This window comes from Oryzias latipes, chromosome 19 (genome assembly GCF_002234675.1).
Source record: "Oryzias latipes chromosome 19, ASM223467v1".
NCBI classification, from domain to species: domain Eukaryota; kingdom Metazoa; phylum Chordata; class Actinopteri; order Beloniformes; family Adrianichthyidae; genus Oryzias; species Oryzias latipes.
Genome location: NC_019877.2, coordinates 14,984,206 through 15,009,597, shown reverse-complemented (window position 1 = coordinate 15,009,597; position 25,392 = coordinate 14,984,206). Strand labels below are relative to the sequence as shown.

The following is a 25,392-nucleotide window of genomic DNA, read 5'->3' as shown; positions in this document are numbered from 1 at the left end:
TTTTCCGGTTTCTTATAGAGTTTCATGTTGTTTTAACATTTTATATTTGATTTCTGAAAATTGCTTTTGCCCGTTAATGTTTCATTTTTTATTTGGTTCTTTTTCTTAATTGTTTTGGTTTCTTGAATTTCATTTACATTTTTTTATTATTTGTTTTGCTTTTTTAATATGTTTTTTTTTTTTGCTGCTGCAACAATCATGGCATAGATAAAGTGAAAAGTTGAGCAGAAACCTACCTGGTAGTTCCACACAAATAACACTAGAGGGCGGTAGAGGCACATCTGTGAACGGAAACTTGTGCAGGCAGGGCTTTCTATCAAACTACAGATTCAAAGCTTCTTGCAAATAACTTTTAAAAGGTTATTTTACTTTGAGTTGTTAGTTACGTTGTTGTTGAAAGTTTGGATATTATAAAAAAAATATGAAATTTAAAATAGCACAGGCTACATCAATCTGAAAGAAAAGGGAGAAAAGTGGAGCTGAAGTATGTCTGAACATTTTTGTTTGGCTGGATTCCATCCCAGATGGAAAGCGGGGCTTGATGCAGAATCACAGCAGGTCAAACACAACCCGTCCCCTAGATCTTTCATGGCATTTCAGCCGTTTTTAGGTCTCAACATTGATCCTGAATACCGAGCCACAGTCCTGAAAACACGCCGCTCATTTCATTTTCGTTCTGGACTGCAAACGTTCTCCTTTATTAGCAATAACCTGACATTCAGGCGGGGTTTACACATCTTTAAATGATAAGATCTTCAATAAACACAGGTGATGTTTGAAGGATCTTTTTGCCTTATTACTTACTCTCTGCTGCCTCTTTAAATCAATGTCAAGCTGGAGGGTTCAATTAGCGCTCAGAGTTTGTGCTGCCTGTGATGTGAAATCTGCTGGGCGAGGCTTTCGCTCTCATTCAGGGTTATTTGGGCCTAATAATCCACTCCAACTGGGTGTTTGTTAAATGTTGCTGGAAGTCCTTCAGCTCCCTTTTTTTTTTCTTCTCTCCTTTTGGAGGTTTTTTACTTCAAGGTGAAATTTCAATCAGCATCCTGCTTATTTTGGAAGCAGATTATGATTCAAGTTGCCTGGAAATGAGGCAGCCTGTGGTGAAAGACTGGCCGAGATGAAAGGAGAAACAGCTCAGCCACAGTTAGCAGTTTACCACCTTTCTCTTTTTATTGAAAAATAGAGCCGTTATTTCCACTAAAGAAGAGTGAAGGAAGTGAATATATTAATATGCTGTGAAAACAGAAGATGAAACACAAACAGTTCATATTTGGAGATGAACATTACAGCCACTGAATCGAAAGGAAAATACAAATCCTACCAGCTTCTTTGTTTGTTCAGCCCCCCCCCCCTTAACATCTGCTTTCAAAGACAAACTTTATTTAAATTCTTAGTTTATTCTGGAGGTTCCCACATACAGTTAAGACAATTACATACTCTTTATGCATACTTCAGTATTTAAGTTGAACGCTTTCGATAAGTGGACTGCTTTTTTAAACAAAATCACATTAACAGCGGTGCGACTCTCTGAAAGTCGCTAATACTCCTCCACCAAAGTACCGACCGGCTGAGAACAGGAAGTGGAGTCTTCGATGGCGCCGATTATATTTATACTTTTAATATCAGCCGACAGTCTTAGAGCCAATATTTCACAGCGGCTCTACGCAGGATCCTAATCATTTGGTCCAAGAACACGAGAACCCAAAGTTTGACTGAAGTTGTTCATGTCTGCGCAAAAGTAACTGAAACTCGTAGACGTTTTCCCAAAATGCAATGCCAAATGGAAACAGTGTTATGGGTAAATTGTGACGTAAATTGTGCAAAGATATGTATCAGCTGAGAAACAAAAAAAAAAAGTTATTGACGTTATGTAAAATAGTAACTCATGTTAGTTTTTTGTAGCAGGACGTCTGGATGAGTGTCGGCTCAGGCAGCGTCTAGCAAAACTAAAACATCACAGCTGCGCAGTTGGGGAAAAATTCCCCGTCAATTTCCCTTTTCAGGAATGTCCTCCAACAAGTTAGCGTCAATAGTGTCAACATTCTTTTTCACTTGTTAGTTAGAAAGGGATGAGTAAAAAGAAAAGAAAAAAAACAACGTACGCTTGGCACTTTCCTCCAAACCATTTTCAAACTCTTCCATTTTCCTTTAAGACTTCCCGATTCCATGGAAACGCCACACGTTAGAGCCACAACAGGAAATCCGAGGTGTTCGTGATGTGGCACCTTCAAATTAAAAGACTTTTCTCAGATGTATAGCTGACAGATTGATTGAGTTTTCCGTACAGTCTAGAGAAAAGGAACACCTGTCTGTTCCTGCAGCAGCTCCAGCTGGCTGAGAGCCCGACATCCAACACGTTTAATGAACAGACCGGAGAAGGCCGTGTGATTGGTTGGTTTAATCATCCCTTCCTAGAATGTGATCTGCATGGCATAGAGGAGGTGATAATTACCAACTCGGGGGTCAGTCCAGAGACTCTCCGCCCTCTGGAGCTACCATAAAACTTGTTGATACACCCGTTTCTGGCATTTAAAGGCATTTTACCGCTGACCCGCTGACGTCGTGTTAGAGAGGACAGCTGATTTCCACGATCAACACTTCTATCGATCTATCAGCAGGAATGATGTTGATGATGAACTCAGCATTTAGAGCTACTCGGTCATTTTTATGTAAAGTCGATACATTGTTTCTTATAGTACCTTGTAGTATTCATAAAGATAAATATCAAAAATCCCCCCAAGTTCAACTTTTAAGACTCAACAATCCACATTCAGGGAGCTCCGTTCCTTAAAACAACGAAAAAACAAATAAATATCCCGACTGGATAATACAGATCTTCCCAAAAGAGTGATAAAAATAATAATAACAACATACCATCTCAAAGATAATTGGCTAGATCGTCTTTCATGTTCTGTAGAAACACATAAAGATGTGAAAATAGCAAAAGAAAAGTCCCTACACTCAGACAGGAATAGAAAAAGTGATTGCTGCATCTGTTTAGTGTCTATTTAAAAGGCTCTCACTAGCTCCTCAGTGATTCCAAACGCTTACAAAACCTACTTGGGTTATGGCAGCATTGCTTATTTTCACCGTCTTGATTCCAACCATCGGCTTTGCTTCTTTAGAAAAAGACTGATTTTCCCAGTTGACCTTCTCCAATAGGAGTTTCAACAGAGCCAGTATTTGTTCAAAAGTTGTAAAATGTCCAAACGCATCGAGCTTAAAGTTGAGGTGATGCAAAGATTGCATTAACCAACAAGTCTAGAAAGTTGGCGGGTGAGTCAGTTGTCTAACACGTCTTCCCTATAGCAGTGACAGAGGCTTGTTCTATTCGTGATAACAGTGGGCTGATGTTAGATTGAACCTCGTCTGGCTTTGACAGCTAACCTCTACTCTGATTCCTCTATTATGTAGGGCTGTGAGAGTCCATGGGACTGGGTTTCCCCTTGATTGGAAGGCTGCTCACGGCAGCGATATTTGCTTTGTCTACAGCCTAATCTCATCGTCATCTTCATCCATGTACGTAAAATCTCTGTCGCCTTCCCCGCGTGGCGAACTGTACTTGGTACTTTCCGTGTCTCCATCACGGAGGTGGTACTGTGGCCTCTCGGAACCTGAGCTGGACACGGAGCAGCTGTCCGTGTTGTGATGGTTGTTGTTCCTGGCCTGGAGCTCTGGCGAATAGGGTTCCGCCCCCGCCTGGTGCCGGTGCGTGCCGCGAGGCGGCCTTGTGGGAGCCAGCTCGTCTGCGTCGTCGTCGTCGATGAGGGGAATGTGGGACGGGGATGCGTACCCCTCGCTGCTTTTGCCTTCCTCGTAGCCGAGGTCGTCGTCCTCCCAGCTTTTCTTTTCCATCACGCCCAAAATGTCCCAGAGCATGGAAGGGCCCAAGTCAATGTGGAAGGACATCATGGACTCTGCCTGCTTCATGCCACCTCCCCTAGGCATGGACGGAGGCAAATCCGTTGCTTCGCCAAAATTTCGTTCATCCATCTCCATGTCCACAGTAGCAATTGCTGCCGCTCCATTGACAGGCTTGTCTTTAGTGTCCGTCAGTGTCTTCATGGGACTGGAGGAAACACTCTTGGGCAGCTGACTGCCTCTGCTTGCACTCTCGTCATTTAGATAAGGCAGAGAAATGGCATTTTTCACAAACTGTGACGAGCTAGCAGAAGGCAGCGTCATATTGTACTCATACTTGTCTCCTCGGTTCACCGAATGAGACCTCTTACTGCTCCTAAAGGTGCGAGAAAGAAGCCCCGGTTTGGAACCGGGAGAGCTCTGCTTTGTCTGCGGTTCCCTGGGAGCTTCTCCTGTCCTGGTGCTGAGAAATGAGGTGTCGCCAAAAGCGTCACCTCCTCGCCCAACGTGCATGGTGTGGCGGAAGTCCCCCAGTGGAGCGCTGATCATCTCTGCAGTCAGGTCAGCCCTGGACCTCCGCTTTGACTGGTTGGAGTGGTGCACCAGCTGCTTCAGAATAGGCATGATGGCAGCGTCTGGGAAATCCACAGGCGGAAACGAAAAAGGATTTAAAGGAGAGCTCTATTGGAAAACCTTTTGGATATTGAAAGTCAGAATCATTCCAAGTTTTCTTGAGGTTTGGGTTTCATCTTGACAGTGAATCTATGAAGAGCAGAAGAAAAAAACAACAACATTAAAATCAGATCATAAAGAAAATATTATGGAAACAGAAACAGTCAAACTAGCATGTTTTGGGTTTTTACGCAGACATAAAGATCTACTCTTATTACTACCCCATCAAGCATAGAAATTTCACAAAGTGGAAAAAGCTTAAACTTCCTAATATCTCTGAGAGTGTTATATAATAGTAAAAAAGGGGTTTCTAGAACAAAATTCACACACATCTACTTAGAATCCCATCATGACACTATCAGTCAGATTTTCAATGCTAACGTTTTTGTGGGGATTTTTTTTTTGGTCTCTAAAACAATTTTTGGGGATCTTTTCCTTCTGCTGTCGGCTTCAGTTTTCCATGGGATGCAGTGACTGCTGTTCCTGTCTTGTTCTCATTTAGGTCTGGACTCTTACATAAGCAGAAAGACAGAACACTGGGAGCCAGAACACGTCGAGCTGACAGGAAGAAAAGTGAAGAAGAAAAAATGCTGTGCTTTTTTTTTCTTCCTCCAGTTGGATAAACTGACGGAATAATTTAGGAGTTCCGCATCCTTTTGTCTTTTTTGCCATTTCTTTATGGAAAGATATCATGTTTCTTCTCAATATTTGTGGGTTCTCTTTGTTTTCAGTTTTAAGGACATGTAACCACGACCATCTTATCCTAAAATCACTTTAAAAATACCTTCAATATCAGCTCTTGTGAAAAGCTACCATTTTTTTAAGGGTTTTATTTTCCTGACTTGTATGGATCAATCATTTCCTGTTACACAAAATACTAAAATGTATGATAAAACAAAATCATAACTTGTAACTAATACTTGAACCACAATCTAAAGAGATTCAGGATGGAAAAGATGCTGAAACTCGCTCCCACATGTGATCATGCTTGTCTACCAACTCCAACAATAGCCACATTTGTTTTAGCTAAAGGGTAATACCATCACTTAGTGTTTTCAGGCAGAAGCTGAAGCCTACGGTCTTGGTTTGCTTGCGTATTTCCCTTGTGAATCTATGAATGGAGGCCTCACTCAACAATATGAAAACATTTGCATTTCTGACAAAAAAAAACAGCTATTCAGCTGAAAAGGCTGTAGTACTACAGGGAACAGAGTGAGGCTTGATACGCTATACAAGGTAGTGCATCTTTTTTTCTCCTCCACTCTTTCAAAGAATAAAAAACACAGACAGAGCAAATCTTTTAGGCTTTTACTTTCTGCACTCTTTCATTGAAAACATCAATTTATTTTCTGCTGCTAACCGAACAAAAAGAAAGAGTCGTTTCATATTTGAATCCACGAAATGATTTGGGTTTCAAGTTTACGCCACTGTATCAGAGCTTAGTGTTATGAAAGCCATTTAAACAGCAAATAAAAGCCAAATTGTAAGCTTATAGTTTAAAGCTGGGAACAAACAAATACCCCAGAATTCCCTCTTAGCAGCACTCAAAGCTAAATCTTTATTCCATCCATTGTGTGTTAGCTATTTACAGCTAAAACTAGCTGGCTGTGCAACTGAAGCCTAAAGACAACTCGTCAACTGATATGTTCTCCCCCCACTGTTCCATGAGTTTTGTGTTTCTCTATGGCAACATCAGAGATGGGTTCTGGCCTCCTGTTGGATTTCCTGCCTCTAAGCTAGCTGGTGACAGAGAGAAAAAAAAGATTTCACCCCCAACGAAGGGGATCAGCTCATTTGGCTTATCCCTGCCTGGTGGCCACATGCAGGGTTATAAGACAACCTCTGCAGCGCTAAAGCTAAAGAGGAATGCGTTTGATGTGTCGCGTCACAGGAAGATGTTCAGTCTCAGCAAAAAAAAAAGATGTCAGTGGGATCTCAAATATCAAAAACGTGCAGATGTCACTAAAGGATCCATCGCATCATTTGCCCGTAGGCAAAGCTTGATGTTCGACACCCACTCCACCCTAGGATAATTAGGACTGTAGATTTTTAAAAAGATGAAGTAATCCTACATTCCTCTCTGGGGACTATGTTTCAAAATACCATTTCACATTAAACTTTTAAGCCCTTCATTAAAACCAGTTGAGGATGTAAAGTTTAACCGTAAACTATGGAAACCCACTGGTCTGTACCTCTTTAGACTTCGTCAAACGGTCCACAAACCAGTTGATCTAAGGAGTAATACGCCCTCAAGTACCCTAAGAATGTGAACGAATGCTTACAGTTTTCACAGGGTATATGAGTCAACTGGATGCCCCACATAGATCCACCAGCAGAAACATTGGTGCTTGCAGGATAAACAAAAATACAAGTGATTAAAGATGTTTACAAAACTTTGATGTGCCAATGTCTACATATTCCATTCATTATTTAGAAGACAGAATATATCAGACAGAAATCTGTGGAGCATTAAGTGTACTGACAGCCCGGCATGCCTTAATATGCAGGAGCAGTGCGATGGGAAATCTCTCCGTGCTAATCCAGCTAGCACAAGCAAAAAATAAATAAATAAATAAATAAACAGAGTCACATCCATGCATTTAGACTACTACTCTGAGCCCCTAAAAGTAGTTTTCATCTGTAGTTGATGGTCTGTATCAATAACGTAACTTGCTGCATCAACCATATTTAGCTATTTAACAAAATATTTAATGTTGGAGCAAGTACAAAAACGTATCCCGACAGCAGTTTCTTTATTCCCCCATAAGCTCTTTAAATTGGGTGTCAGCCATCATTATTATGCAGAGTATACCTGGGGTTTGTGTAATGTTGACGTTTGTTTCTCATGTGGGTTGTAGGTATATAAGGGTTTTACTCCTGGGAAATAACTCCCAACAACAAATTGGCATTTTAGTTTTGTGTCAATACTTGGGATTAAACCTGATTCCTACAGGATATGGGCCAACAGTGTCACAGGCGTCTAATTGGCACATTAGCTTTCTGTGATTTATTTTTTTAAACACTAAAATGCCACTAATGTCCAGTAAAACTCGGCAAAAATTTTGGTTTATCATAAAAAATGTAAATAGCTTTCTAGCTGATCAGACACTTTTTATACCAATTTGCTGTTACATTACAAATTTGTCTCTAAACAATAATAAATTAACCATTTAAAGAGATGTAGTCAAATCTATTTGAAATCATATTAGGGAATTGAATTTATTGATCTGAATGGTCATTAACATCCTTTACAGCTTTCAATACAGAAAGCAATGAGATTTATATGTGTAGAAGGAAAAAAAAACATCCCAAACAAACAGAAATCTGTGCATGCTAATGAGAGCAAAGCGTCATCAACAAAGATGCGAGATCATCTTCCTAAAAATGTTTGTTTTAGCTGAGAACGATTGCCTTAGTCACGCTACCAGCTGATGACAAAGCCTTTACGTAACCGAGCACTCACAGCGCCATGTGACTCCGGCTCCAACTGAGACGAGTGGTGACGGGGCTATGAATGATTAAGAAGCTCTTATGCGGGCAAAATGACATCACGGCCAGCAGGCTCTTCAGCGCTCAGCCCCACTGTTTGTAATCCCAAGGATGACACACATCACACTCATAAAGACCTGGCAACCGGCTCTCCTTCAGCCGCTCATGCAAAATTACCAATGAGCAGATACAGACCTTTTGTTTTTTCCTCTGTCTATTTCTCTCTCACGGTCTTTATTTATTTAAAAGTGACACTGAATGCATTATTTATTTGCAAATTGGAAGACTCAATACAAAAATCTACTAGTAAGTGAGGAAGGAGGCTATTACGCAACAACTCTGGTTCCTATTTATCTCTGAGCTTGATTTAAATGCATAACAAAAAAGACATTACTCAACTTTATACTCAAAAGAGAAAGTATATTTTAGACTTTCAGCTATATTTTCTGTTGTAGAACAGAACAAATGCAGAGTCCTAACCCTGAGTTACCTAGGGCTTGCTGAATCTCTCTATCCTATTGTTAGCTACATTGATATGTTAATCCATTTATCAGTTAGCCCAACCTTCTTCAACAATCATAATGAAGTAGTAAAAGGGTCTGCGCGACAATGCAAAGTTCGTAGCTATGACAACAAGCGTTTGCAAATTTAATTTGCCCCCTCTTTGGTCCAGACCCCAACATCTGATTTCCCACGGGGAGGAGGTCCTTCTCAAAATATTGAAATGACAACTACCAACAGATTGTGAAAAACTGAAGTAGAGAGGAGTTAGAATGACTAAACCTAATTTTTTAAACTTTTCCTGTTTAAAAAAAAAAAAAAGCCCAACATTAGGCCAAAAATGTGGAAGGTGAATATTTTTTTTCTTCTCATTACACTAGAATCAGCAAAAGATTCTTAAACTCTTGCATTAACTTGTAAAACTGCAGAACAAAAAATGTTTGACATGTTTCTCAGCACTGAAACCCACAGAATTGTTTAAAAAAAGCATTCGAGTTGCTGCAAGTCAGTGTACGTATGCTTAAGGGACAACGTTGGTCTTTACAGGTTGAAATGCAACAGTTCGTCAAGAGACAGTCTATAGAAGTTAAGCATAATAAAAAAAATCCAAATAAAATACAAAATTATACAGGTTGTATGCTTATTTAGTGCTTTTCTACCTTGTTTAAGGCCAAAGGACCTTTAAAGTCACAGGTCTCATTCTGCTGCTATGCAAGGCGCTAACCTGGGGCCACTAGGAGAAAAGTGGGGTTCAGCATTTTGCCCAAGCCAATTGTTCTTCAACACCTGAGCAGGCAGGCAGGGCGGGAACTGAACCAATACACCCTGTGAGGCCTCCAAATACATTTTACTGATACTGGTGATGCTCCAATCAGTGATTATGAAACTAATTCTGACATTTTTATGGCCTTGCATAAGTTAGGTGAGGCGCATATTTTTGTTATTATACTGCAAGTAGGATTTTATATTAGCCCTGCACAAGAAATCGCAAATGTATCGTTATTACGATTACAAGCTGTGCAATTCGCATATCGCAAAAATTGTGATAAATTGTAACCTTAAATGTACTAAAACAATCTTCTGGCAACTTGAAGTATTTAACAAATCAAATAAAACCCTTTATGCATTTGACCAATCGGATGGACCCCTTCATGTTGTTGACCAATCAGATGGAGCCCATTATGTTAGATGCTCGCTTCCTATCTAGACTACAGTCATTTGGACTGTCTTTTAAGTATGTTGACCCTTATTTAAATTAAACTGTTCCAGTAAAATTTATTTTTGGTTGTTTTGTTATTTGTTCATGTATCGCAAGTTATGTCATCATCGCAATATTGTTGTTTTCCTCAAACCGTGCAGCCCTAATTTAGATAAAATAATAACCAAGACATAGCTACACACAGTATTATGTTACTGATATGCAATCACACTCAAACAAATCTACAATCTTTAATAATATAGGTAGTTAAAACTTGTGTATTTTTGTATTCAGAACCAATAACTGTAAAAGAGAACTGGATAGAGCGAGTGAGACGTCAGCTATAGAAAAGGACTTACTTCCGGTTCCAACCAAATGAAGCAAATTCAGCTATATGTCCATCGTCATCTTGAAATCAGACGTCCTCAGTAAGTTGTGATTGGTCTGGCGGTCTTAGTCTACATTTCTATGGCAACCACTCTCTCCAATCAGTAATGAACATGTTAGAAGGCCACACCCCTTCCACTAAAAGCAGGCTCAAGAGAATGTGTTAATCAGACGCTGTGATCGATCGACACGAGGCTGCCTACTTTTATTGAGGCATCGGATTGGTCAGTTTTTTAACTTGAATATCTTGCACTACAGTGAAAAAAAATGACAAATACATTAAGATTTGGGAAAACATGTTAGAAAGATTTAGCAGATGAAGCATGATTATAAATATAATGACTTAGAGATAGCTGTTTATTTCTCAATAGAAGTTTATGAGGTTTTAGCTTTTTGGGACCACCAGGTACTTCCCATTTGGAACGCGGGGGGGGGGGGGTTACTCAGTCCAGTTCCCTTTAAACAGTCAATGTTCAGAACCCACAGCAATCTATTAAGACAGAGGCTACCGAAAAATAGGCAACTGTTTGTCCCGTTATACAACCTGTGGTGATTTGTAACAACTTCCCTGCACCAATCTGAAGGCCCAGACACACATGCTAACGCCTCCACCTGTAGATTCTTTTGGTAAGTTTGAGTTTTGCTAAATTATTTTTGAAGTAAAATCTTTGCTTTATTTTTATTTTAATAAACCAATAATGAAATAAACTTAATTATTAGCTGTGCAGGTTTTCAAATAGTTCTTAGAAAGGGAAAAAAAAATCTGTTAATGCAAAAGGCCAAGATAATTTTAATCAAATGTATCTACAGAATAAATGACAAAATAAAAACGTTTTTAAGTAGAATATTTTAAGAACGTAAAACATGAGGGCAGTAAGAGACGTTTCCAGATGAGCACAAACCTGATTAGGGCCTGGATTTGCAAAAAAAGTATTGCTGTGAGCTCATTCCATTCAAGTACTAATTCACATACTTGGTGGTTTCCGAGAAAACAAGTCTCACCACACAGATAACATCTGACACAACATCAAGTTTATGTAGCACAACAACATGGTTTTGTTTAGTGACACCCATTCATATCTGAACAGTGCATCAAACCAAAATTTAAAATATATTTTATTTTACAAATATGTCTGATTCTTCTCTGGTTAGTGACAAGACTGTAAACTCTTCTTGGCTCTTTTATTGCTTCTTGCTACACAAAAAAAATGTCTCTCCCTGTTTAACCTCATTTCTAGTGACAACACTCCAAGGCAAAACCTGTTTGACGAATGGCAGAAATATTTCGAGCAGAAACAGACTGTGAATGTCAGGAAAGTTTAACCCCACCCCTCTCCCCCTCCACCCACATGTCAAAAACATGCATATTTCACAAAGGTGAATGTCTGTCTGGTGCTTAAAATGATTTAAAGAAAAAATGGCGCCAATTTTTGTAAACAAAGCCAGAACGTTTCTCATCATCATGTAGAGGTAACACAGATTTTGAGAGATAAACAAAACTTTTACCAGAGCTCTACATCCTCTGTGTGACTGCATTTGTGTAAGAGTGTGTAAACTGTAGCAGGTTAGGTTCCAGCACCCTAATGCCCCTGAGAAAAAAAACAAAACAAAACCACCAGAGGATTAACAAAAGCATTTTCAATGCGAGCAAATAAAACCAGCACGCCGAGGCTGGCCGGCGACAAAAGCTAGGATACAGAAAACCTCACAGCAATGTCACTGAAATCAACCAGCCTTTTACAGCCAACCCTGTTTGTTCCTAAAAACTCTTGTGTTTCGGAAACTCTTTTATGCTTTTTGGTTTGTGTGGCACAAGTTCACACCCAGCAACATGATCACCATGAGAGCATGTTCAGAGATATTCTTTTTCAGCCTTTTACCCAGAGGGCATTGGACGACCTTTTTAAACCTTTTCCAGTGTTTCCAGTTAAGTCGGGCCTTTAAAAACTTCAACGGCCAAATAAATCACAGGGTGTCTTCTTAAACCCAAAGAGATAAAGTGTGTCACTTTATTACAGAACAAGTCTGGCCTGAAATACTTCAATCAAGACAGATGTTGCACAAAAATACACTCTGTATCAAACCCCATTCCCTCTAAAAAGTCCATATGGAGCCACCAAAGAGAAATGAATCCTTATAAGAGCCAGTCAAGGGTGTCCCTACTGGATTTACTAATGCCAGCACAACCACAGACGGGTTTTTTTTTCACCCTGCTCCCCATGAAATGTGTCCAAACCCTCATTACTGCGACAGTAGAGGGATTGTGCTAAACTCAGTGTGTATGTGCTCGTGCGTTTTCACATGAGAGTACTTGTATAATCATCGCAATCCTTCTCATCAGTTGCTGACTAACAGACAGCATTGACGCTTGGTACAAAGGGTCAGGATCTAAGCCAAGTGGTTAAATAAGCCGTCCAATTTCTGTTGTGCCATGATACAATGCAGAAGTTCTACTGAGGATTGTTCTATAAAAGACAGAGAGGGAATACATGCTCCTTTGCAACAAGAAGCCTGTCTCAGTGGACTTGCACAATAGTGTAGTGAATGAGATTAATGCAGAGGCCACGATGGCTCTTATTTTTCCTAAGAAATGCAGGGTGAGAATCTGAGCCAGTTTAAAATGATAACTTGTGAAAAAGAAAGATAAATTACCAAAAGATAACCCACTGTGACCAGGACAAAGAGGGTCCAGGCTCAACAAACTTGTTTTGTAAAATCAAAAAGGGGCCTCTTAGTGTGATTGCAAGATAAATGGATGTTTTCTGAAGAATGTCAACTCCTCAATGGTTCTTGGGTGGGTTTTATTTTACCAGCAGCCCCCCTGCTGAAGTCAAGCACACAGCCTCAGCAATAAAGGTCTCAGCAGAAAGCCCCGACTAACAAGATGAGTTTATAAAACCCTCGTGGTGTTAACTTTAATGACACCTAACAGCAGCCAACAAAAAAAACACTTGTTAATAAAAGAACATACAAGCCCACTTCAACCTGATAAAAGCTACTCACAAAAGCAAAACTTTGGATTAACTGGGGTCACAGATTCTATATTCATACTCCCTGCTGTTTCCACAATAAAACCAATTTACAGATATTTTCCCTGACATTAGTGTGGTGGATATTCTGATGAACAAGTGGAACAGAACGAATTAATGACTGAGAATATTAACATGCAAACCAAAAATCTAAATGTTGTGTGATTTCTTTATTAGTTGTTGATGACCCCCCCCCCCCCCCCCCGGCCATTCTTGCAAAATTCTTAAAAAAAAAAACTGGGGAACTCATTTCAGTTAGGGACGAGACTGTAGTCCCTAATTTGTCAGGTTTTTCTCTACAAGGTTTGAATGGATAGATCTAAACTCCATTGTGTGATTGGCTGTATATACAGCTTCTAACTGTATGGCATCAATTGTTTTATACATGTGCATTCACAGTGGAGAATCCTCCATCCATCCATTTTCCAAACCCACTAAATCCCTTTAGGTGTTGCAGGGTTGCTGGAGCCTATCCCAGCGAACACCCTGAACAAGTCACTAGTCCATCAATTATTCAAGCCCAGGGAGTCACCAAATAACCTATGAATTGGTACATTTTTTATTTTGCACAGAGACCACATTAACTTGCTTTTACTGGCCTTGTTTTGTAATATTAGCAGAGTGAAAATAGAGATTTTTTATGACATACCATAAGCTTTCAGATCAAGTCTCTTAATCACCATGGACATTCACACATTACCGGACAAAAAAGATAAATCAATCCATCTGCACACACACACTGTTTTAAACTTTGCTGTTTTAAACATTCGCTCTCTTTTAAACAAATCTTTTATCGTGAATGAGCTCATTTTAGACAACAATTTAGATTGCCTTCTTTTAACAGAGACCTGGCTGGGTGCTGATGCTCCTGTTGTTCTCACTGAAGCTTCCCCACTAAATTTTAACTTTTTATTTTCTACCAGGGGAGATAAAAGAGGCGGTGGCACTGCATCGATTGCTCGTGGCTCATTTGCAACCAAAACAATCACGCTACATAGCTACTCCTCATTTGAGCATCATGCATTTTCTTTTAACAGCCCATCTATCTTATGTGTTACTGTTTACAGACCACCAAAGCCTCCCTCCTGTTTTATTCAAGAATTTTCTGAATTTTTATCTGTAATACACTCCAAATATAGTAGAGTTTTAATAACTGGTGATTTTAACCTACATGTTGATAAAGATAGTGATGCTCATGCAAAGGAGTTTCTTAACCTCTTGCATTGTATGGATTTCACACAGCATGTCACACAGCCTACTCACAGCAGGGGGCGCACTCTAGACCTGGTGATAACCTATGGGCTGTCCTGCAGTGTGTCCTCTGTTGTTGACATGGCTGTGTCAGATCACTATTGTATATTTTTTAATATCACCAGTTTTACTCGACAGGAAGCTCCAGCGAGAACTGTGAGGAAACGATACATAACTCCTGATGTGGCTGCAAATTTTATCAATATTTTACATCAAACTCCCGCTCATATTTTACCTGCATCATGTGATTTTATGGTTGAACATTTTAACAACAAACTACAGTCAGCCATTGATGCTGTAGCTCCACTTAAAACGAAAACGTTGAAAACTAAAGCTACAGCACCATGGAAGAACGAACCAATCAGAGCCTTGAAACGCGAATGCAGGAGAGCGGAGAGGAAGTGGAGAAAAACAAAGTTAACTGTACATTGCGAAATTTTTAAAGAACAGCAAACGAGGTACAGTCATGCAATAAAAAAAGCCAGAACCCTCCACTTCTCAAACTTAATTTTACAAAACAAAAATGATCCTAGAGTTCTTTTTAAAACAATAGACAGTTTAACTAAAAGAGACTCTCAAAGGTCCTCCATAGCAGCCTCAGATGCTGTATGTGAGAGTTTTGCAGACCACTTCAGGAGTAAAATCAATGCTATTAGATCTACTCTTTTAATTCAAAAAGGTGTTGCTTTTAATGAATCTATAGCATTGTATTTATCAGAGGAAACACTGGAAAGTTTTGTCCTGGTTGATGCTGTGGGACTTGGTCAGGTTTTCTCCCAGTTAAAGCCAACCACCTGCCTTTTAGACCCAATCCCCACATCGTTGTTGAAAACATTTTATGACTTCTTTGAGTTTGAGCTTTTAAATATAGTAAATTACTCTCTTCAGACAGGTGTCTTCCCTGCTGCCTTTAAAACGGCAGTGGTGAGGCCTCTTCTGAAGAAGAGTAATTTAGATCCAAACAACTATAACAATTATCGTCCAGTATCCAACTTACCATTTTTAAGTAAAATGATTGAAAAAACTGTTTTAATCCAATTTAATGAGTTTTTAAATAGAAATAACATATTTGAAAAATATCAATCTGGTTTTAGGACGAACCACAGCACAGAGACGGCCCTTGTTAAAATAGTAAATGATATTAGATGTAACCTGGATTGTCAGAAACTCTCAGTTCTGGTACTACTGGATCTCAGTGCTGCTTTCGACACTGTAGATCACAGTATTTTACTCAACAGACTGAGAGGTTTGGGCATCTCTGGTACTGTACTAAAGTGGTTTTATTCCTATCTCACAGATCGAAGTTTTTACGTAAGTATGGATACTTGCTCCTCAAGGGTCTTCGACATCAACTGTGGGGTCCCCCAAGGTTCAATTTTAGGCCCACTACTTTTTAATCTATACATGTTGCCACTGGGGGACGTCATCAGGAGGCATGGCGTTTGTTTCCACAGCTATGCTGATGACACTCAACTCTACATCGCCGTGTCTCCTGATGATGAAGAGTCGGTCAACACACTCTTAAAATGCATTTTAGACATTGAGTCATGGATGGCGGAGAACTTTCTACAGCTAAACCAGGACAAAACAGAGGTTTTAGTGATCGGTTCTGAAGACAAGAGAGAGATAGTTTTATCTAAACTAAAGAATTACAAAACTTCTCAGTGTGTGAGAAACCTGGGTGTCATTTTTGACTCTGAGTTGAATTTTATCCCACAAATTAAAAACATCACAAAAACAGGATTTTATCATCTAAAAAATATATCCAGAGTCCGCCCATTTCTCTCTCTTGCCAGTACAGAGGTGCTAATGCATGCTTTTATTACCAGCAGATTGGATTATTGTAATGCCCTGCTCTCTGGTCTTCCCAGAACAAGAATAGCAAATCTTCAACTGCTGCAAAATTCAGCAGCACGCGTTCTGACGAGGACCAGGGGGCGGGAACACATTGCACCGATTTTAAGATCGCTGCATTGGCTCCCTGTGCAATTCAGGATTGATTTTAAAGTTCTTTTATTGGTTTACAAATGTTTTTATGGTCTCGGGCCTTCATATTTATCTGACATGATTTTAAAGTATGAGCCCTCGCGGACCCTGAGGTCCTCTGATACAGGCCTTTTGGTTATCCCAAAAGTTAGAACAAAAACGTACGGCGAGGCCTCATTCAGTTTTTACGGACCTCGCCTGTGGAACAGCCTCCCAGACAGCCTCAGGGCTGCAGAGACAGTTCATGTTTTTAAAGGAAGGCTTAAGACCTACCTTTTTAATTTAGCTTTTAGTTGAATTTTAGGATTTTTTTTATTTTATTTTATTTTATTATTTTTTTTAATTATTATTATTATTATTATTATTTTTAATTTATTATTATTATTATTTTTAAATATTTTAATTTATTTTTCTTTTAACTAGTTTTATATGTGTATGTAAATACATTTATTTATTTATCCTATTAATTTTTAAGACGCTCTTACTATTTCATATGCCTATTAAGGTTTATGTAATTATTTGTTTTTTTTGTCCATGTTTTATATATATTTTAATTTTATTCCTTTTACATTTTATTACACTCCAGTGTTTCCCTCTGAGGGATCCTCCACATCAGTGACTGACCCTTCTCAGTGAGCGGGGTCGCTGCAGTGGGATCTCCTGGGTCTGACTCTTTTGATCGGATCTGGGGGGTTCTGTGGTGGTGTACTCCGTGAACTTGGGTTGGGGGGTCGCTGGTGTGGACATGTCCCCAAACTATCGTTTTCCCACCTCAGGACAAAGCCAGGTCTCTACATTCTATCATTCTATCACTTTTTTATTTATTTATTTATTTATTTATTTATTGATATGTGTGTGTGTGTGTGGGTGTGTGTGTGTGTGTGTTTTTGCGGGGGGGGGGGGGGGGGGGGTTGTCGCACGGTTTGTCTTGTCATCTTGTTTTTAAATTTTATTGTATTTTATGCACAGCACTTTGAGTGACATCTGTTGTCGAAAAAGTGCTATATAAATAAAGGTTGATTTGATTTATCTCCTTTATCAAGCCATTTACACATGATCACTGCCAGAAGGCAACGGTACAAAAGCAAGTGTTTTTCAAAATGTAGACTAAACATGCAGACAGAGCAGAGCTGCTGTGGCTCTGTAACAAGCGGATGATAACACACTAAATCCACATTAGCTTTTTAATTATTAGCTGATGGTAGGATCATCCAGACATGTGCTTCTGGTAAATCTAGTAACTTCTATTGTCTATATTTGGAAAATGACTGCAATTGCTGATGGCTTTAAAACTCCTAATGTTTTTAAACATCTAAACAGTTAGTCGGTAAAAGCACTGAATGCTTTTTTTGAACTTGCATCTTCTCAATAAAAAACACCAGACTGTGGATTTAGGTCTAGGCCATTAGCCACATCCTTCTTCTCCGTCAAATGGTTATTTATTCTTGTCATAGGATGTTGAAACTAATAGGCATGTTTTTGTTTAGTTTGGCATGAGGTTTCGCTTCAGAAAATAGCTCTGGACAAAAACCTTGGTTACAAGAATCGTCACAGGCAAACTGGATAGAGCCTGAAGCAGCACCATACTTTCCCTCAGATCTTTGTTTGAGGAAAAAAAGGTTTAATTAGAAATATTCTTCCTGTTGATGTGTTAGCCAATCAAATAATATGTTGGGTTCAGAGGAAAGTCTTCTAGTTGGTGTCAGAAACTCTAGATCTGTTTTTTTTTTTTTTTTCGACTGTCCGTCTCTGCTCATGCCAGGCTTGTTTGTGAATTCTGAAGGCTACAATGAACAACATAATCAGCAGCTCAATTAAATGAATATCATACAACATGACTTAAACAAAGGACATTTGTTTTTCTACTTTAAAAAAAAAAAAAAAAAAATCAATGCATTTTTATGAATACATTTAGGCCAGCAGAGATGGCACTCCAGGCCCTGATGGCCCACTACTGATGAAGACAAAAACGTCTTTGGAAATTAAGGGTATATGGGTGAGGGGGTTGTGTAGTTGGGGCTGTTTTTCTACCTGAAAAAAAGCTTTTGACACTATAAATCATAAAAACTACTGACTAAACTAAGGAAATTAAAATTTTCCTTGAAAACCATAAATTGGATTTAATCATATTTATCAAATAGATCTGTCAGTTAGGATAAATTATTGTCATTCCCCTCCTCTCTCCATCTATACAAGTGTTCCGCAAGGTTCCATTCTGGGGCCTTTACTTTTCCCTCCCTACATTATGACCTCCCTTCTGTTTGTTCCAACATCTTCATTCAGATGTATGCTGATGACACTGTCATTTATGCACATGGTAATGACTTGTCGGAGGTGGCAGAGAAGCTCACCAAAACGATGGGTCATGTTGCAGAATGGTTGGAACAGTCAAGTTTAAGTTAACAAAACAGTTGCAATGTTCTTATCCAAAAACAAACCGTAAAAAATTCTAGCTGATGCTTTTGTGGCAGGAAAGAAATAAAAAATTGTTGAGAGATTTAAATATTTTGCCATTTTAATTGATACACATGTCCAATTTTAGATTTATTAGGGCAAAACTGATTTATGTCATATATTAACATATACACATTGAATTATATTATTTGCCTGCCCCTCCTTGTCTGATCTGTCACATTTGTGTCTTTTTAAATTGTTTATATAATTCTTACTATGTGCATGTTTTTCTTATTTATGTGTATTTTAAATGATTGTTTATTGTATATATGTATTTTTTCTATTAATGAATTTAATTTATGTTTTGAGGTTCTTATGTTGACGAATAAAAAACCACAAAACGCAAATGAAACTACAGACGATAAATAGCCTTTGGGCTAATTCTGGCGCATTGCAGCAATGCTTTTAATGTGTCCCTGTTAAATAAAAAATTAAATAAAATAAATAATTAAAATTGTGACATCTAATGGTGAATACATATTTAAGACCATTTAAGAGTGGATTTAGAGCCACACTGCTGAGGTTCAGCATCCAAATCAAATTCTTTGAAGTATAAAGGTCTCTGTGAAAACCTGCAAATCTGTCGACCTAATGAGAAAAGTTCTGACTCCAAAAGATTTTCTGAATCACAAACTGGTTTAACTAAGTCTTTAAAGTTCCATGAGCTTCATTGAACAACAATCACATTTACTTCCACTTTGTCCAAGTTAAAGCCTTCAAAAAAATACTTGATTTAACTATTTAAACTCCTTTTTAAATCAATAGTACTATTTTAATAAGCAAAGTATGAGGGTGTATAGTGTATATGAGTGAAAACGTTCAAAGGCTATCAGAGAAATTCCACCCCTGGATTCAGACTTCGACACCGATACACACAAATGATGTAGAAAACTTAATTCATTGTATTAAGCCCAAGAGTGTCACACAAGGTATAATTGGGAAGAGACACCAAGCGAACCCTTGTGTCACACCCAGAGGTAGGTATGCGAACAAAAGTGACGTTAAAAATTCATGCACTCACACCCAAACAGGTACGTGCGACATGGGGCTCAAAGGTGACACCAACTATTTACAGTGATTACATTCTCTTATAGAGACAAAGGCCTGCGATTCTTATCTGTAAAGGAGAACCTCACCGAAGGCCATACACGGCACAGGATTACTAACCTGGAAATGTCCTCTCCAGCACAGCCAGGAAAGATATGTGAGCCGATACTTATGAGGAAACCAGAAAATCTCTCAGGATATTTTTTTTATTTTTTTTTTACTTCTGCTATTCAATAGTTCATGTGACTCTTTCCATCCAGAGATCTGGTTTCCTGACATGATTTTGTCATCTGTGTGGCTCGGAGGTGACCAAAGTTAAGCCAACAGACTTCCTGTGTCTTTTCAATAAGCCTTAGGGGGAAAAGGCCATCTGCTTTTATTTCCATTCAGAGCCAGGAAACAATAGAGGCATACTGGACTTGACAAAATAGTCAAGGCCTGTACCAAAGCTGTCTGTTTAGAGCCAACAGCCACACCTGTTTTTTTTTTTTTTTTATTCAGAGAACGCAATTAGAATGACCCCTCAGAGGAATTAAAACGATTTCAGGATGTGTGCCACATGGAGACTTAGACATGGTAAAGTTATTAAGACACAGGTTAGTTACTAGTAAATCAATCAAAAATGTTCTGAATGTTTATTATGTGGTACCAACCCAGTGAACTAGCCGTGTGCAGACATTTGCAGCCATTAGGACTGGTTCTGCCGGATGACAAAAATGCAGCAGGGCTTAAACAATGAGTTTTGACTTGAGGCTGTTAGTAGAAACCCATTTGGAAATATGCACTCGGAAGTTTTCAATTAAGAGTTTTTTTAAGAGTATTACAAGCAAATGAAACTGTAGTGTTAGATGAAAATACAGGTAGGGTAACAGGTTGGTTTTGTTCAGGCGTTTACGGAAACCGACACATGGGTGGAAATGAACGATAGCACATCGGAAGAATAAAAGACAAAGGCTAAGACCAAATTCCCAACCTACTCCCCAACTACTAAAAAACTATAGGATGCGGGATCATCTAGTGTCCTGGATTTTAAAAGCAATTTGGAGATCATGCTCACTATTACTTTTTTTTTTTGTTTTTTGCTGTTGTTTACATGGCAAATAAGTAAATAGTAGATTCCTACAGCTATAAAAAAAACTGGGAAATACAATTGTGCACCGTCCTTCATTCTAGCGTTATCTACCTGGTCTCATTCATGAACCTGACACCAAAAGGTGGAGAATCTCTAAATAAAGTGGAGTTCCTGTTTTGTAGTTACCAAGTTATAACCTTGTGAGTTTCTTCCAAACAAAGGCCTGAAGACAGCAGAGGTTTGCTGCTTAAAACATAATCAGCTTTCTTTTTGGGCGGGGCGAATCCTCCAATTGTCTGAAACAAACAAACTTTCTACAGGGATTATTAAAATAAATTGATAATCCCGTGTTTTCCTGACACACCATCTGAAATAACAACACACGCTTAAGAGGAAATGTGGAAAGCTCTGAATGAAACACACCTTTTTCCTGAAAGATGTAAATAATTCACCTGGGGGGGGGAAAATTTACCAATTAGAAGCAAGTACTGTGACCTTTGCTCAGCTTATCAGATGACTTGCTGGATAAAAATGAAAGAAAAACATTCTTAAAGAAATAAGTAGTGCTTCAAATGTTTTATAAAATACAAGGAACTGATTTTATGTATTTAGGCAAACTCAATGACAAACTTTATGACTAACACCTGAAGTCAGCGTGCTCACAAGCCTTCATTGCTTAACAGACGTGTTCTAATATTGCAATGACTTCAGCACAGTTGGAAAAGCCGTCAGCCTCCTCGGCACCATCCTCCAGTGCAAATGTAATAGCCTCTAAAATAGAAAAATATAAAAACAAGTCAAAAATGAAACCCGCACATACTCCCTTCTCCTCTAACAAAACAGATCTTAATGGAGAGTTATCTGCCTGAAAAAGGCCATAAACCAGGGAGATGACAGGTCCACTTTGAGCTGTAATACAACACTGGTTTTCCCCGAGAGAGAGCAAAAACTAGGAGAAAGTACGAAATGAGGCAATTCTTCCATGACAACTCAAGTATGAAAACCAGTTCTCCCATTTCTATTAAAAAAATGCTAATTATAATCAATGATTCATCAAGCCATATGACAAACCCTGCCTGACAAGCTGTTGTTATGGTCTGTTTGTGCATTTCTTTTTTGCCCCACAGCAAGGTCAGAGGGCAACATTTGTGCAAAGACAACACTAATGCAAAGCCCATTAGTCAATATGGCCGACTATTGTCCAGACAGACGATTTGACACCACCGAAGAGCTGGGATGAGTGGAGAATAATGATACGTCGGCTTGCAAAAAAAAAATAAAACAGATCTGCAAACTTTACGGTCAGCGTGAGAGCGTTTAGCCGAAGCACGGTGGCGGAGGAGGTTTGGCAGATAAACTCAAAGGGTGAAGTAAACAGTCCGGCTCCAAAGAAACAAGGATTGAAGTTTGGGAAAGCAGATTAAAGTAGCTGAAGGTGTTAAAATGTCTTGATAATATTGGGATTCCCTGAGAGTAATAATGTTATGCAACCCTCATCTAAGAGCACTGATGCTCTGGAAATCCATCTGCCTCCTGCTATGATTAAATTATGTTCTACACTGGTGCTGAAAATTGTTGTTTAGCGGCACAGATGGAGTTTGAAAAACTTACAAAGTACTTTTTTTGTAGACTTTTGTCTTTGTTTCCCCCAAAATTTTGGTAAATCATTTTGTTTGCCATTGAATCAACATGTTTTACTGTATTTATTTTCTCAATCTGTGGTTTAAAAAGGGGGGGGGGGGGGGCACCAATTGCTTGCTAAAAAGTTTAATTTGTCAATTTTAAGAAAATATTTAGAAAAAAAGAACTTGTAAAATGGTCAAAACATTTAAGTTTAACTTGTGGAACTTTTTTAAATAACAATTCTGATTTTCTAGAATGGATCGAAGGGATTTTGTGTTTTTCTTTCTGTTCCTGCCCCTTGTCTGGATGATGTAGGACACTCAGGAGAGTCCGGGGCTTTTGTTTTTGTCCCATATGGGACAGCCAAGAGCCCGAAGAGACTGCCAGGCTTCCCAGCCCCGAGAGCAGATTTGACATTCAAATGAGATGCAGATTTAACACTGTGGGTTTATTCTAATAACTAGTTCTAAACACTCCCAATAAGCAGAAAGACACAAGCCGTCGTCCCCTGAAAAGGATTTACCCCAAGGAAAAAACAACAAAACAGATTCTCCATTTTTTTTTTAGCCTAAACACTAGTAACACAAAAAGTAAAGTTAGCTTGTTTGGGGTCAAAGAAACCGAAAAGTTTCAGATTTTGACCTTTAAAAGAAAGAAAGAAAAGGGAGTAGACAAAGAGTTTGGTTACCTTCACGTGGAGAATAACAGAGGAGCAGTAGTTCAGGCCAGAGCTAGTCCTCGGGATCCAACGTTCGTTTGGTTTGCATCTGTATGGCAGACGTAACCCGCACTCCTCCTCCTCCTCCCCCTCCTCCTCCCACGCGCCTCGCGCTCCAAACAAGGACCGCCTCCTGCCAAGATTTAAAGGGCCAGCGTCCCATTTATTTACAAAGCAAGAATGGACAGAACTTCAACTTGATGGGGATTCCTGAAAGAGCCCGTGCAGCCTAAAAATGAATACGTTATTAAATAAGGGTGTAACAGTTAATTGATGAATCGATAAATCGATGTACCATCCAACCAGATCGGTCTGTATGTGGCAAGTTGTTAATTTTATCAAATTGACCTACACCATTATAAAATTGTTACAAAAAGAAATAAAGACAAATACTTTATATATATACAACAGCGGCAAAAAGTGATCAAGCCTTTCATTACAGTCCATTATGTGGAAACACTTTGAATTTTGCAAAGACGTGACCATACAGTGACTATGTCCAAATTCCAACCCTGATCCCTACAAAAATAACTATATAGTGCACCATGCACACGGAGAATATGAACTCACCATTTTCACAAAGTGAAAATCAAATTGTTTTGAGATTATTGCAACAACTATTTATGAATCCACTGTGTTTCGAAGATGAAAACGTTGATGATTTGTTAAAAAAATACATTTTTTGCAAAAATAGTTCAAACACAATGTATTGTGGTCTATATTTACTAATATAGTGAGCATTGATGCACACTGGTTTTTTACCGAGACCCCTGGGAAATTTTTAGGGCACTCGATTTGGGAATCGTAGATTTGGACAGCACTACAATAGGGCAAACGCACTATATAGTCCACTATGTAGTGAGTAGAAGGAATACAAACATAGCCTTAGACAGCTTTTTGCTAAGGTTACCACAGCAAATCAAGTCTACTCTTGGCAAAAAGTAGTCTAATTAAGTGCACTACAAGTATACTTGGTAGATACTAAAACTGAAGCAGTCTATTTAAAAATTTACTTTTTAGACACTATTTATTTATTGTCAACATAAAATGTTTAGTCTAAAGAAGTATTTATTTAGTATACTTCCTACACCACTGTTTGTGTGTTTTCTTTTCTGTTTCTGTCAGTCCTAAACTTACTATACTTAACCCTTTTGCTATCGTATGGGGTCCAGATGACCCCACCCTTACATTGACGTGTTCTCCCTACCAGGACAAAGGTGGATAAAGGTGAAGAGGATTCCATGTAATCCATGGACACCAGTGAAGATCACAAATCATTAAATTAAAAAGCTTCAGCACACTGTCTTGTGGGGTCCAGATGACCCCACTCCCAATGTTAAAGTGCCTTGGATAGAACAAGGGTCAAGCTACGTTGACACCACCCTCAGCAACGAGCGTTCCAGCTACCACTTTTAAAAGTATACAGGTTTCAGGCTTCCGTGGTCAAAACTTTCATGTTCACACATCACTACACAAGTTGTAAGATTGATTTAGGCTCCACGTAAAAAAAACTGTTAAAATTGATGATAGAAGAGAAATAAATAATTGCAGTTTGTGCCCGGCCAAAATACTACGACAGCAAGTCTTTCAAATATCGTAATAGAGCTGTGAAAGGAAAAGCCTGGAGCACTGAGAGATTTGCACCACTTCCAACAGTAAGTGTGTGCTACTATCAGGGAGTGACAGTCCAGTGACCATATGCTAGACACGCATCAAATGCCTGGTGTGGACGCAGCATTATACTTGTACTCAAGTGTTTTTAATAAACTAAATATTAAGTCTGCCACATTTCCTAAGGTCAGCAAGCTCAATTTCCAAAGGATGCTTTTAGGTACTATTAAATAAACTGACAAAACTGTATCAAGCACACAACTATATGAAAAGACCTCATGCCAAATGACATTTTTTTTATTCATTTGACATTTGATCATACAGAATTACATTTTCTTGTCTTTTTTTAACAAATGAAGATTTCAAGGTATATGGCTTTGCAAAACAATACATGTACTGGAGCAGGTGTAAAAACAACAACAACAACAACTAATTTTAGAAAAAAGCATGAACAAATAACAGATGAAAACCAATTTTATGAACTCTGTGG

General features: G+C 38.8%; 1 protein-coding gene across 1 annotated transcript; it reads right to left on the bottom strand.

The window, feature by feature from the left end:
- Window positions 1–1,147: 1,147 nt before the first annotated feature.
- cdc42ep4 (CDC42 effector protein 4) lies at window positions 1,148–23,383 on the bottom strand. The gene is made up of 2 exons (XM_004080587.3): window positions 23,262–23,383; window positions 1,148–4,626 (listed from the first exon to the last, which is right to left on the bottom strand). Exon 2 carries the CDS (start codon window positions 4,486–4,488, stop codon window positions 3,490–3,492), a length of 999 nt encoding a protein of 332 aa, XP_004080635.1. The 5' UTR covers window positions 4,489–4,626; window positions 23,262–23,383; the 3' UTR covers window positions 1,148–3,489.
- Window positions 23,384–25,392: the final 2,009 nt, after the last annotated feature.